This window comes from Poecilia latipinna, unplaced genomic scaffold (assembly GCF_001443285.1).
Source record: "Poecilia latipinna isolate Pla-1442-1.1 unplaced genomic scaffold, P_latipinna-1.0 Scaffold2264, whole genome shotgun sequence".
Taxonomy (NCBI): Eukaryota; Metazoa; Chordata; class Actinopteri; order Cyprinodontiformes; family Poeciliidae; genus Poecilia; species Poecilia latipinna.
Genome location: NW_015114880.1, coordinates 75,563 through 88,913, shown reverse-complemented (window position 1 = coordinate 88,913; position 13,351 = coordinate 75,563). Strand labels below are relative to the sequence as shown.

Genomic DNA, 13,351 nt, shown 5'->3' with positions numbered 1-13,351 from the left:
CAAACTGGACTGTGAAAAGTCCTGTTTGGCCAGAACAGGAAGAGCCGCTCAGCATCGACCTGCAATTACAGTAAAAAAAAAAAAAAAAAGCCTCATGTCAGAAGCTAGCCGGGGGAACGAGACTGAGGCTTCTGCAAAACGTCTTCCTCTAAAGGCCAGGGCCGGACAGATTTAGCTGACAACACGGCAGCAGTCTGGAGGTTGTGTTTTGAGCTGGTACCTGCTCTGTGGGTCTGCGGTCTTGTTGGCTGAACTGGGAAAGAATCCCATAACTTTTCCTAGAAACTCCTGACACGGTTTTCCTGAAGCGACACAGGAAACCTGAAGTTTATGCAGCAGCTGTGAGTGGTTTGCTTTTGCATTTCCCACTTTTTTTTCCCTCTCCTGGCCTAGTCCTCGCCCCTCGGTTTCCCCTCCAGTCTCGTCCATGAGGTGGCAGAATGTGTGTGAGTGAGTGCGTGCGCACACACACACACACACACACACACACACACACACAAACGAAATGCCATTGTGACTAACCTCCATCTCCGTCTGCCGATCTAGACAACCGGTCATTTTGCACAGACATACATAATTGTACAGCTATTTATGTTTAAGCGCAGATTTGTAGTTTTTTCTCTGTTGTGGTCTTCGTCATTCTTGTTTTTCCTGCATTTACCGTCACTTGCCCCTCCACAAGCCCTGGAAATGGCATCGACTGCAACATTGGTGTATAATTGCAGAGTGTCTTTGCTTCTCTGGAGCAGTTATGTTTAACTGCACAGTTCTTGTGAAATTATTCACACAGCTAAAACATTTTCACATTCTGTTCACTGGGGGGCGCACCGGTTGTAGTTTTCTGTTCGACCACAGATCTTTATAAAGCCCGACTGATTCCGATATTGGCCGATACCGTTTTTTTTAAAACATTTTTTAATAGCTGACGCTGTGACATGGCATCTTAGTTGGCAACAGCAGCTGATTTTTCACACCTTTTCGGAGGTTGGCAGGATCACTTGATCAGATCGGTTTCACATCCAAGTATCAGCCGTTCACTCAAATGAAGGAAATCAGAGCCTGTCAATTGGTGCGCTCCGAGCTACATCCACAAGTTTAATAACACATCATTATGAGGAAAAATGCATGTAATTCTAATTTTTGGGGGATCAGTCTCATGTGTTTTTCTTATGAGGTAAAGGTCACAGGAAATTTTAAAATATCACTAGATAATTATGTGTTATTGGAGGACATTATTAAAAATACCTAAACACCAACTATAAAGTCTTAAAAATGACACCGGAGGGCCAAAGTTGTACCATTATTTAACCGCGGTTGGGGAAGGTTCAAAGGGTCACACAGGTTGGACCCCCCCCCTGTCATAAACCATCTACCCATCCAATTAGCAATGATGCCCTACTTTTGTGTTGAGCTTTCATTAAAAAAAAAAAAATCCCAGTAAAATATACGTTTGTGATTGTCCAAAGAGTATGAATAGTTTTCCAGAGAATATTCTTTTTAAAAAGTATGTTTGTTTTTTCTTGTTTGTTTTTCCGGTGTACGCGTTTTCTGTTTTGTTTCGTCCTGCTGGCTGCTGACCTTCCACCAGCCTTGTAACGATTTCACCATTTTGGTCCCTGTTTAGTCTAGACGGACATCCTGAGCTGATCTGCATGACACCCAGACAGGAGAAAACAGATAGTGGCATTTTTTCATGTCTGGAGGCAACTTGGACATTTTTTTTTCCTTTGCTGTGTGTGTATTATTTTTTTTTTTCTCTCTCCCTCTTTTTCTCCCTCGCTCTAAAATTCCACAGACTTTAAGCAAAAGTTCAGACAAAAGAGCTTCCAGACTTTGGCAGGGGGTTCACGTGCACGCCGAGGCCGAGCGGAATGGCGCACGCCTCGTGCTGAAATCTGTCAAACATTTGACCCCGCCGCGTTTGAACCGAAGCCCGCGCCGTAGCGAAAGCCTCGGTGAGACTTTTACGGCCCGTGGCGGTTCCATCTGTATTCTGGCACGGCCCTGAGCCGCGGCCTTTCAGACGGGAGGAATGAGAGACGGATAATGAGGGAGGGGGGCGGGGGGAGGCCGACTATTGAGTGATGTAAACGATACGCCGCCGTGGGACTCGTCCAAGCAGCGCGGAACGCGTCCAAACACATGCTGGTTTACATGTATCTCTCTCTCACATGAATCCTTTCTTCTCCTCCGGTCCCTTTCCAAATTGTTCTCCTCTCTCTCTCTCTCTCTCTCTCTCTCTCTCTCTCTCTCTCTCTCTCTCTTTTTATCTCTGTTTTCATTCCTGTCTGTCTGATTGTGCTGTTTTTCACTCATTACACTTCTTCTGTTTTTGATCTTCAACAGACCAGAGACTAGACTTGAACAAGCTGAGCCCCAACGACAGTGACACAGTCCGAGGGCAGATTGTAGGTAAGTGCACCGAAGGAATCGACAGGAAAAATTCACGTTTTCTCAAATCACAGGATTTGATGGAAATCGGATTACAATTTCAGGCTACAAAAATGGGAAAAATCCAGCCTTTGATTTGAGTACGATGGAAAAAAATGATGGATTTAAGGCTTAGAGCTGGGAAGTGTGGTAGGCCTGCGTCCAGGAAACAAACTTTGCCGGACAATAAATTGTCCCAGAAGTTATTGCAATAAACGATAATATTGTTGCTTTGAGACCATTTTAAAGTAATATATTGGTATATTATACATCTGAGCTGCTCTTGCCATTTGAAGAAATGCACCACTTCTAAAACCAACCAATCAGAGCCAGGAGGAGGGTCTCAGTGCTGTTAATCAACGTCATGTACTCGCTGCTAAATGTGCTTATTATAGCAAAACAACTCGTTCTTACAGGAAAACTGTTTATCTCCCATCAACGGTGGCTATGCTAACTAGCCTTAACATTCACAACAGGCTAGGCTAGCATTAGCATAGCGGAGAGCAGAGGATGAGCAGCGCCACACAAAATTGTGATTGACAGCACTAAAACCCGCCTCCTGGCTCTGATTGGTCGTTTCTAGATGGCACCAGGAGAGCTTAGAGGGGCTCAGTATTTTTCACTGATTATATGTCTTATACCAAACTGTCACAACATGATGATAGTTTCAACAAATATGCAAAAAATATTGTTTTATACATTTATACATTACATTCTGCAGCTTTAATATTGATGAAAGTACCAGCTCCGCTGGCAGAGTATTTCACATATAGCAAGGCATTTTTCCAAGTGAAATAACCTACCAGTGGAACTCGTGCTTTTTATTATTATTATTATTATTATTATTATTATTATTTCTTAAGTTACGAATAAGTTAGCTTTGTCCTATTCGAAGTGTATCAATATATTTGTCCTAGAAACTAGATCAAAAATATTTGGTAAGATTGTGTTTTTGCATTGTGGAAAAAATCCACCTCCATTGCTTTTTTCCAAGTTTTGGATTTTGATTTTAGCCATTTTCCTGATTTTTTGTTTGTTTGTTTGTTTTATAAACCTACACAGTTTTTTTCCCCCATCCTTTTGTTTTTCATTTTTATCAAATCTGGTATCTGCTGTCTAGTAACCCTAGCATTTGCATGTGCCTGCCATGTGTTCCCGCAGTGAGCCTGCAATCGAGGGACCGCATCGGCACCGGAGGCCCCGTGGTGGACTGCAGTCGGCTGTTCGACAACGATCTTCCAGATGGGTGAGTGAGGGCGAAGCCTCTTCGGTTTCTCTCTCAGCCGCTGCGAGTCGAACACAACCATGTGCTCGCTCACTCGCACGGCGCATTAATGCAGAACCGATGTAAGCATGCGAGTTTGGTGTGTCGGCTCACCGCCACGCCCCTGTGTGTCTGTGTGTGTCTTTCTGCCGCCAGCTGGGAGGAGAGGAGGACGGCGTCTGGACGGATCCAGTACTTGAACCACATCACACGCACCACGCAGTGGGAGAGGCCGACCAGGTGAGTTGGAATCCCAAACCTGGACTTCTTTAGCGTCAAATGGCGGGAGGTCCGAGGATGGAGAACCTCGCCATCTGACCTCGGTTGATCCCCAATATAAAATAAAAATCTCAGGGAGAACCGAAGTGGGTTTCAGGGAAACGTAGTTGGAAAACGTGAAACATCTCCTTTTTCATCCTGAGGGAGAACGTTTCCATGGCACATATTTTACGTCTTCTCGCATTCTTTGTTTTATTCGTCACGTTCACTTCCTTCCCTCTCCTCCGCTCTCACCTCCTTCTTCCCTCCGACTCTCAGGCCCGCGTCGGAGTACTCCAGTCCCGGACGGCCGCTGAGCTGCATCGTGGACGAGAACACGCCTGTTAGCACGAACGGCGCCACGCCCACCACCGCATTGCCTCCGAGCGACGGCGACCAGCGGGCCCAGGAGAGGCGGGTGCGGTCGCAGCGGCACCGCAACTACATGAGCAGAACCCACCTGCACATGCACCCGGACCTTCCTGAGGGATACGGTGAGCGGAACAGCAACACCACATAAAACACACACACACACACACACACACACTTTAACTTACAGCACTTTGCAGAACATCTTTGACGAGGTTGTTTTAACAGGTGAACAACTCTGATCTAAACCCCTGGTTGTCAAACGGTGCTACTTCTGCTACCAGAGCCCGATTTGCAAGGATGTGGTTCCCTGGGCTTGAGCCATTTTTGGTCACTGAGGGAAAAATCTGCTACTAATGCAACTTACAATATATTATTAATAGCTAGTCCTCTTCATAAGCAAGTATGAATTGATGCACGGTAGGTTTAATGCATCCTCTGAGCAGTGGCTCCATGTTGTTTCCAAACGTAACGTACTATAATTTCATAATTTTCAAATACTTCAGTTTTGTTTATAGTCGTAAAAATGACTAAATATTAAGTTGTGTGAGTTTTATGTAAAGTACAATAAAATTCTTCCAGAACAGGAACATTTAGTTCTTATTATTACTTGGAAACTGTGGAGTACTCATTAAGTTTATAAATTTAAAACGCACTTAGAAAGTCCAGAGAATATTTACTGATTTAGCAACCCCAAAAAATTAGAACAAACTTAAAATCCAGAAAAACTGTAACAGCAACTACTTTTTAGACTCTTATTCTTCCAAACCAGAAAAAGAATTAGACCAGAAGATACATACATACTTGCGCTTATCTAGCAACCTGAACAGGAGGGTCTAGTTCATAAAATTTGGATAAACATGATTAGATTCTTTTCTTCTTTTGCTGAATTAAACCTGTTATTTTGTTTGTATTTAATTTTAATTGCCTTGGTGCTGAAAATGTGCTATATAAATAAAATTACATGTCTTACTTTACAATGTAAAATATGTATTCATTAAAAATAAATTGCTGGATTCCCCAAAAAATTGGCGCCCTGGGCTTCTGCCCATTTATCCCCTCTAAACTCTCCTCAGTGTGGTGCTTTTGCTGGCTTTTGTGAAAATTTAGTATTGTCCATTTACAATTTGAAAATAAAGTAAATTAGCTGTAATGTGGAGATAATAAAGCAAAATAGTTAAAAAATGGACTAATTGTTTTAACGGCTGATTCTCATAAAGGAAGTGAACTCAGAACCATCCATCCATCCATCCATCCATCCATCCATCCATCCATCCATCCATCCATCCATCCATCCATCCATCCATCCATCCATCTATTTTCTGTACACCCTTGTCCCCAGTGGGGTCAGGAGGTGCTGGTGCCCATCTCCAGCTAACATTCCGGGCGAGAGGCGGGGTCACCTTGGACAGGTCGCCAGTCTGTCACAGGAACTCAGAACAAAGTCCAGTTTTTTCTTTTTTAGCATTTTTGTGGCAAATTTGCAATAAACTCACAATAATGCAATAGCGCCAAAATCTGTTGACTTTGTGTGAATTTCTGCAATCGCAGAATCACGAAAGAACCGATTGACAGAATCAGTTTTGATTTGATTGATAAAATGATATTTAAGCTTGAAAGCTCTGTTTATGTGTCGTCCCTTCAGAGACAAGCAGAAGAAGCTACAACAGGCTGAATTTGGCCTTGAGTTTGACACACTTGGTCTAATAGAAGTTGTTATAAGCTTGGCAGCCGCCACTCTGCCCTCTTCCCCTCCTCCTCTTTCAGCCCACAGTGAAACAGATGCATTCATGTAAAAGATAGTGCAGAGACAAGCTGCAGTCTCTCCCTAAAGTCCGGGGAAGGTTTGTTTTTCCTCATGGTGAAGGAGGAACTGTAACGCATCGCTGAGATTAGGAGGCTCTCTGTTGCCGTCTACTCCTTTAGATAGCCCGTCTAATTTATTTATCTGACAATAAATTAGCACGATAGACTCGTGGGAATACACACAGTCACTTTTGTTCTGAATATGCAGAATCAGGATCTGGTCGTTTCTTTTTATATTTCTATATTTTAAACAAAAAAACACAGGTGAATCAAAAATGATTCAGCATGAATGTTGCACTGCAGTCGCTCCTTTGCGCGGTGGAAAACATTAGAGGGGAAGGTGTAACCGGACCCAGAGGGTACTTCCTGTGCCCTGCGGTCTCGCAGCTCGGTGTTGGGATATCGTAACAGTCCTGGCATGTCTGAGAAAACATTTTTCTGGCTTAACGGGGCGAGCGATGATACGCTTCACCCCCCTCCGCCCTTGATTCCTGGAACCTCATGAGAAGCATTTCGTGATGCAGCTCTTGACAGGAACAGGAAGGTGGACGCAGTGAAGACGGTGGCAGAGGACAGGAAATCTCCATCGGGCAGTGATGAATGAGCTCACCAACTGAAAACTCAGACGTCCCTCCTGCCTCTCCCCCTCCGCCACGTCTCGTCTCTCACCTCCTCCCTGCCGGCCGCCGTTTGGGATCTCGGCCGACTCGAGCCGTCCTTTCATCTCCCATCTGTCAGATCGCTCTTGTACGCTGACAGATTGGGTACAAGCTGTCTGCACGTGGAATATAAATTAAACTTCGGAGAAGTGCTTTTAATTGACGCGATTAACCCCTTTAAATTTTGTCGATGTCTTTTCACAGAGCAAAGGACGACGCAGCAAGGTCAAGTTTACTTCCTGCACACTCAGACGGGTGTCAGCACATGGCATGACCCCAGAGTACCCAGGTATGAGTCACGCAGTCACCACTACCGTTTTCTACTTCACATCTAACATTTTCATTTAGCTCTTAACTAGAACTGAAACGATTAATCAAATTAATCGCAGTGAATCGATTATTGAATAGTCAACTAGTTTAGCAATCAATTAATCAGATTAATCGTGATTAATCGATTATTGAAGTAATTATCAACTTGTTTAGTAATTGATTAATCGGCTTAATCGTGATGAATCGATTATTACAATAATTGTCAACTAATTTAGTCATCAGCATAGAGACTCAAAAAAAATCTGTGCGCTCTGATTGGTCATAAGTTTACTCTGAGCGAGTCACGTCACAGAGAGCTTCCATATGTCGTCTTAAAACAAACGGCCATTTTAAATCATTGGGGGGTTTTTTCATTAAAGCATCCAACTTTTACATCCTAATATTTCAGTCGATGGGGGCGCAACGTGGCTGAGAATAAATATAAAATAAAAGATGAAACCAGCGCAGCAGATGTTTCGACTATTGGTCTGTTTAATAACGACGTGCATGCGAAGATTTCCGCCGCCTCTGTTTCGCCGCTCTCCATGGAAACCAAAGGTGTTTACATCAATTTACAAACAGCGCGATGGCCGGCGTCGACGGATATATCATGTTGTCGGCTCCTATTTCACAGTGAGTTCCGATGCAAACGCACACGCTGACATGTGCAGCGTCCATTTTCCCCACTCCCACATAAACACACTTTGATTGTCCTCAGTGGAGTCTGATGTTGAGTCGTATGGAAAATTATAATATGAACAACCACACTAAAAATCACACCAAAGAAATCTCAGCGAAGAATTGGAATTGAGTGTGAAGAGCAGCACCAAGATTAACAAATACTTTTTGTCTTAGTTTCTTGTGCAAGTATCTTCTTATACTTTAAGTAAGACAAAAATCCTATACAGATAACTATTCATTAATATTGAAAACATTTACTAGTTCCACTGCTGGATTATTTCACCTTTAACAAGACATGTTTCATATGTTTTAAGAGAGAAAATCTACAAGTGGAACTAGTACTTTTTTTAAAATTAATATTAAGAAATTATTGACTGAAGCTTCTGTGTGTTGCTGAAATGTAAGTTGTGAGTTAGTTTTGTCTTATCTCAAGTGCACCAACATATTTGCACTACAAACTAGACTAAAAATACTTGGTAAGATTTTGTGTGTTAGCAGTGAAGTGTAAATGTTGTCTTAGATCGTTGGGAAAAACTTTTTTTTTTAAATCAAATCCACATGTTGCCAAGTTTCTAATATTCCTTTTTTTCTGTCAAATTCCAGGATTATATTTGCCTGTTTTGCAACGCGGTTCTCTTAAAAAGCAGTGGACTTGGCTTGGATTGACTATCCTTTTGGTCCAGACTGCACTTTGAGGATTTGCTTGTCTACATTTTCGATGCCTGTAAAAAACATTTTTCCTGTGCTGTGGCAGCGTTACCCGACCCGCGTCACGTCAAACAAACCCTGCGGGACGCGTACCTGGGGCGGTCCCAGCTGCCCCTGTCGGATGCTCCCAGGCATGTGGGTCGTGTCGATTACAGCAGCCCAGAAGAATGCGCATGCAAAATATCTGCACATGCTTTTCAAGAACATGCCTCGGTGCACTCCCTTTAATAAAACTTGATCGATCGCGTCTCCCATGTGCTGAATATGGATTACCTTTTTCATAACCCTTCTGGTCACGCAGCAGCTTACCGTGAGCTGCACTCGTCCTGAATCTAGTTTGTTACCAACTGCTGAAAGTTTGAGGGGATTTTTTATTTTATTTTTTTGCTCCCTGTTTCACCTGTAAACAGAAATAATTAAAAATTCCAAAAATCTTAGAGTTTTTTAGTCTAGTATCTAGTGAAAACATCTTGGCACATTTGAAATAAGACAAAACTAACACACAAGTAACATTTTCAATAAGTTTTTTAATATTGACGAAAAAGTACTAGTTTCACTATTTCAATTGTAGCTGGGGATGCACCGATCCAGTGATTTCACTTCCGATACCGATATCTGAGGTTTAGTATCGGTCCGTACCGATCTGTTCCAGAAAAGCAGTGCTGAATACACTAAAAATGTTTCTTTTTTTAAAACAGACAAAAAAATTTACTGAATTACAAATTTATTTGATAACTCTGCATCTGTATGGCAACTTAAATACACCAACAGCTTCACTAGCCTGGTCAAACAAGCAAAACAACAACTTTAATTTGTTCAGTAAGTCCAGTTATGGCTCCGAACAGACAATGTAAAATAAATTATACTAAAACTTCCTTGGTGACACAAAAACAAACTGCCACAAATCTTCTTTCCAGGTATTCAGAAAGTGCAATTCGGAATTTCAAATATAATGTAAAATAAATAATAAAGCATGATTGCTCTAGAAATTTTTTCAGTATCAAGACCGATGCAGATATTAATATTGGAATACTTATACCAACATTTTTTGCATGTTATATGTGAAATAATCTATCAGTGGAACTAGTACATTTTTGATTAATATTACAAATTATTGACTTAAAACAAGCTCCTGTTTCTTTCTTAAAAGTTAATTGTAAGTTAGACCAAAAACACCTGGTGACATTTTGTGTTTTTGCAGTGAGCATTCGGCTCCGTTTCAAGTTTGATTGAAAGAGGTAGTAAACAATCATTTTCTTTTATTCTAAAACCTGGTTTTGCTCCTCCGTTGCGCCTCAGAGACCTCAGCAATGTGAACTGTGAGGAACTCGGTCCGCTGCCGCCGGGATGGGAGATCCGTAACACGGCCACAGGGAGGGTCTACTTTGTCGACCACAACAACCGAACCACGCAGTTCACCGACCCGCGCCTCTCCGCCAACCTGCATCTAGTCCTAAAGTAAGAGCTGGGCTTTATTCCTCCCAATAACACACAAGCAAGTAAAAAAAAAAAAAAACGAGATGAGAAATTGTTTTTATTTTTGTTTTATTTAGTCCAAGTTCCAACGGTTCTCGAGGAAGCAGTGAGAGTCAAAACGTCAGGTAAGGACCGGCCCCTACTTCTGACCGACGGTTTTACACCAGAATATCGTTCCAAAGTGTGTTGACCACCGGAGCCAGTGGGCCATTAGAATACAGGCACACACACACACACGCACACACACAGAAATGTATACATATTACAGGCTTTCCACATCCTTTTCTTTCCTCCTGGCATTTCAGAAATTCTTCAGAGGTTTTAATCATGAAAGCGTTTTTAGCACACGATCCATCACGAAGCTGTCTTTGGCCGGACATCAAATAGCCGAGTGAAAACCGATGTGCGTGTGTGTGTGTGTGTGTGTGCCAGGAGCGTCTCATGTCCAGGAAACGGAGACATACATCCTGTGCCCAAGTTAATGAACGAGCTGGATTTGAGCATCTATGCTGTGTGCAGCTGTAGCAACACGGTCTCCGAGCGACGGAGGGCAGTTATTTGAAAAAAGAAACAAACTTTTTAAAAATCTTATCTTTTTTTATGGCTGAAAGAGAGTTGAGGTTGTGCTAATTTTTGCGTTTGAAAAGTCGCTAAGTCGACAACAATGTGGCGATTATTATTAACCAACAGAGCTAAAGGGGGCAATCGCTGATTTTAGACGTTTGTGGAAGTAGATGAGATCGGTTTCACGTCCAAGCCGATTTCCGACCACCCGAAGTTGAGGAAATCGGAGCAGATTTATCGATGCACACAGAAACCTTCCACCTCTGTCTTTTCTTTAAAAGTCTCACGCTTTTGTCCCGCAGGAGACGTCTTGCCTCGACATCATCACCGTATCTTGCAACGAGTATTGAGCCTAAAGTTCGGAAGTTGCGATAGGATATAACCGGAGCCTGCGTCAACCTGTTGTGTTTATATTAACAGCACATCGTATGATCTACTGCCTCTTCTGTTTAGCTTCAGAGCGAACTCTGAAGGGACTCTCAAGCTTGTGACAAACGTCTGGAAAATCCATCAGTCCTCCTGGTTCCCTGTCAAGACATCTGCCTTTTATCAGGCTGGAGATTGTAGACATTTTCACCTCTCATGTGCCGTCATCCCGCAAAAATGTCAGATATATATGATGTCCATCAAAGTTGCAATTTACAGTGCTGCATGGTTTTGGTTAAGACGTTCCCCGGCGCTGTTGCCGTCTTGCTCCCTTCTCTGGTCGAGGTCAGCGTCCAATAGGTAACCGAATCCACGTCTGCTTTTTCTTTTCTCTCCCTCCTTCTCTCTCCCAAGACCTGACTGTGGGATTCACGTGAGAAAAGAATGTCTACTTCTCTTGGAGATGTTTGTGATTGATTAAAGTGTGTCGGGGTTGCGTTCAGGTAACATGTTCCAGTCACTTGTCAATAAGCGGCTGGAAAGAGAACAGAGAGAGAGAGCGGCAACGTTTGTTTTATGGGTGAGAGAGCTGCTCCGCTCCTCTCCTTCCCTCCCCGCCGTGTTTGGGTGCTGTCAGCAGAGTAACCTTCGCGCCTCCCCCCGTCTGCTCCTCGGTCTAGTCGGCAGGAAATAAAGGGATTCATGAGGAGGGCTCGAGCGTCCTATGGGGGCCATGTGGCGTTCTGGGATGGCAGGAAGTGATTCCATTATGCTGCACCAGACCCCAGAAACCAAACTCTGGGACTTTTCTATAGAAAAATGGCCACTGTGGTGAGGTGGAATGCAGTCTGTTGGGTGGGTGGATACATTAAAGGCTGAACCGACTCTTTACAACTGGGATCTGTCTGGATGTCATTTGTTACCACTTCCAGTTAGTTTTTTTTTTTTCTCTATTTAATAGGAGCTGCATAGTGGCAACTAGCCGTAAATCAGTAAGATGGTAAATATTGTAACCTTGGCAGTAGAGATGGAAGTTATTGATTAATTAGTAAGCAAATATTTTTTCTCTCTTATCAAGAGGGCCCACCGTCTCCGTTTTTCATGACATGCTGAATTTTAAAAAAAAAATCTTTACATTTTGATATTATTTTGTGTCTGCTGTACTAAATACTGATTGAACAAACAACAATTTGTGGTTTTATCACATTAAACTTAAGCATAGTCACAAAATATAACAAAATAGGAACTTATTAGGTTGCTTAATAGAAAAATAGAAGATGAAAGGAATGTGAAACCCTTCATTTCCCATGAACAGAGAGATGTGCATACGCTGCTCCACTTTAATTAGCTCTATTAAAGTGAAACTTAAGGTGCTTGTCGAGCGTTTATATTTCTAAACAGAAGTGCATAAAGTGCATTTTGCATCCCACACAGGACCCTGGACCTTTTCTCTTCCTGAATCTCCCCGCCATCTTTATTCCTGGCTCCGTTTAAGGATGACCAGCGGCGCCCTCTGCTGGATGGCGGCCAAACTACAACACTAACAGAAGATCTCAACCAACATTATTAATGGATTGGAACTAATTTTAACAAACTAACAAATCGATTAATCCACTACTAATCACAATTAGATTAATTGTTTGCATCCCTACTTGGCAACAGTTTAATCTTTACTTTATATGAATAACTGAATAATGTGTTCAGCTTTCGACTTCAGGGTCAACATGTATTCTAACATTGACTGTGATCTCTAAGCGACGGCCCGATGACAACTCTGGTTTCTGCACCTCTATTAGTATTAGCAAGATCTTTAAAAGCAAACTAAATACAGCTAGTTGATTTCAGAACTGCTTTCAGTTAGAGATGCTCCGCGAAATCAGCTGCTGTCCAGAATCGTGGTTTTATTCTCAGCAGGTCATATTGGTGATCAGCAAGTAGGAACCTGGAGACCCGCCTGCCCATACCTAACGATATAGTGCAATATATATATATATATATATATATATATATAGATATAGATATCAGTGACGTGCGGTGAGGTTCATTGCTGGTGAGGCACTGACTTACGACTATATAGACGCCATGTATGTTATTTGACGTACAAAAATTTCGCGAAGGCATACAACTCTGGGGGGCAAAAAGACTAATCTTTTTCATGTCATCCATAGCCGCGTTAACTCAGTGAAACTTAGAAATGGAGGCATTAATTTTGTGCTATGAACCACAGCAAAGGGAAAGAGGTATTCGCCACACTACACGCAGACTCGTTGCCATAGCAACTGACATGTTTTAGGATTTAACACTAAAAAAACTAGATTAGCTGCCGCTTCTACTTTACTGAATTACTTTGACATCCAAACTGTAGCCCACAAAACGCACATTTCATTAAAAAAACTAAACAAAAACATCTTATTGGTGTCTTACCTTTATGTATCAATGAAATCCATGCACCGCTAATTCT

The 13,351-nt window shown here is 42.4% G+C and overlaps 1 protein-coding gene across 1 annotated transcript in view; it reads left to right on the top strand.

Annotated features, from left to right (window-relative positions):
- Positions 1–13,351, top strand: part of LOC106937021 (E3 ubiquitin-protein ligase SMURF2-like) — a 45,005-nt gene that overhangs the window by 11,666 nt on the left and 19,988 nt on the right. The window contains exons 2-8 of the mRNA XM_015018315.1: positions 2,347–2,412; positions 3,592–3,676; positions 3,851–3,934; positions 4,232–4,446; positions 6,991–7,075; positions 9,784–9,942; positions 10,038–10,085. Coding sequence (XP_014873801.1) covers positions 2,347–2,412; positions 3,592–3,676; positions 3,851–3,934; positions 4,232–4,446; positions 6,991–7,075; positions 9,784–9,942; positions 10,038–10,085 — 742 coding nt within the window. The remainder of the gene's footprint in view (positions 1–2,346; positions 2,413–3,591; positions 3,677–3,850; positions 3,935–4,231; positions 4,447–6,990; positions 7,076–9,783; positions 9,943–10,037; positions 10,086–13,351) is intronic.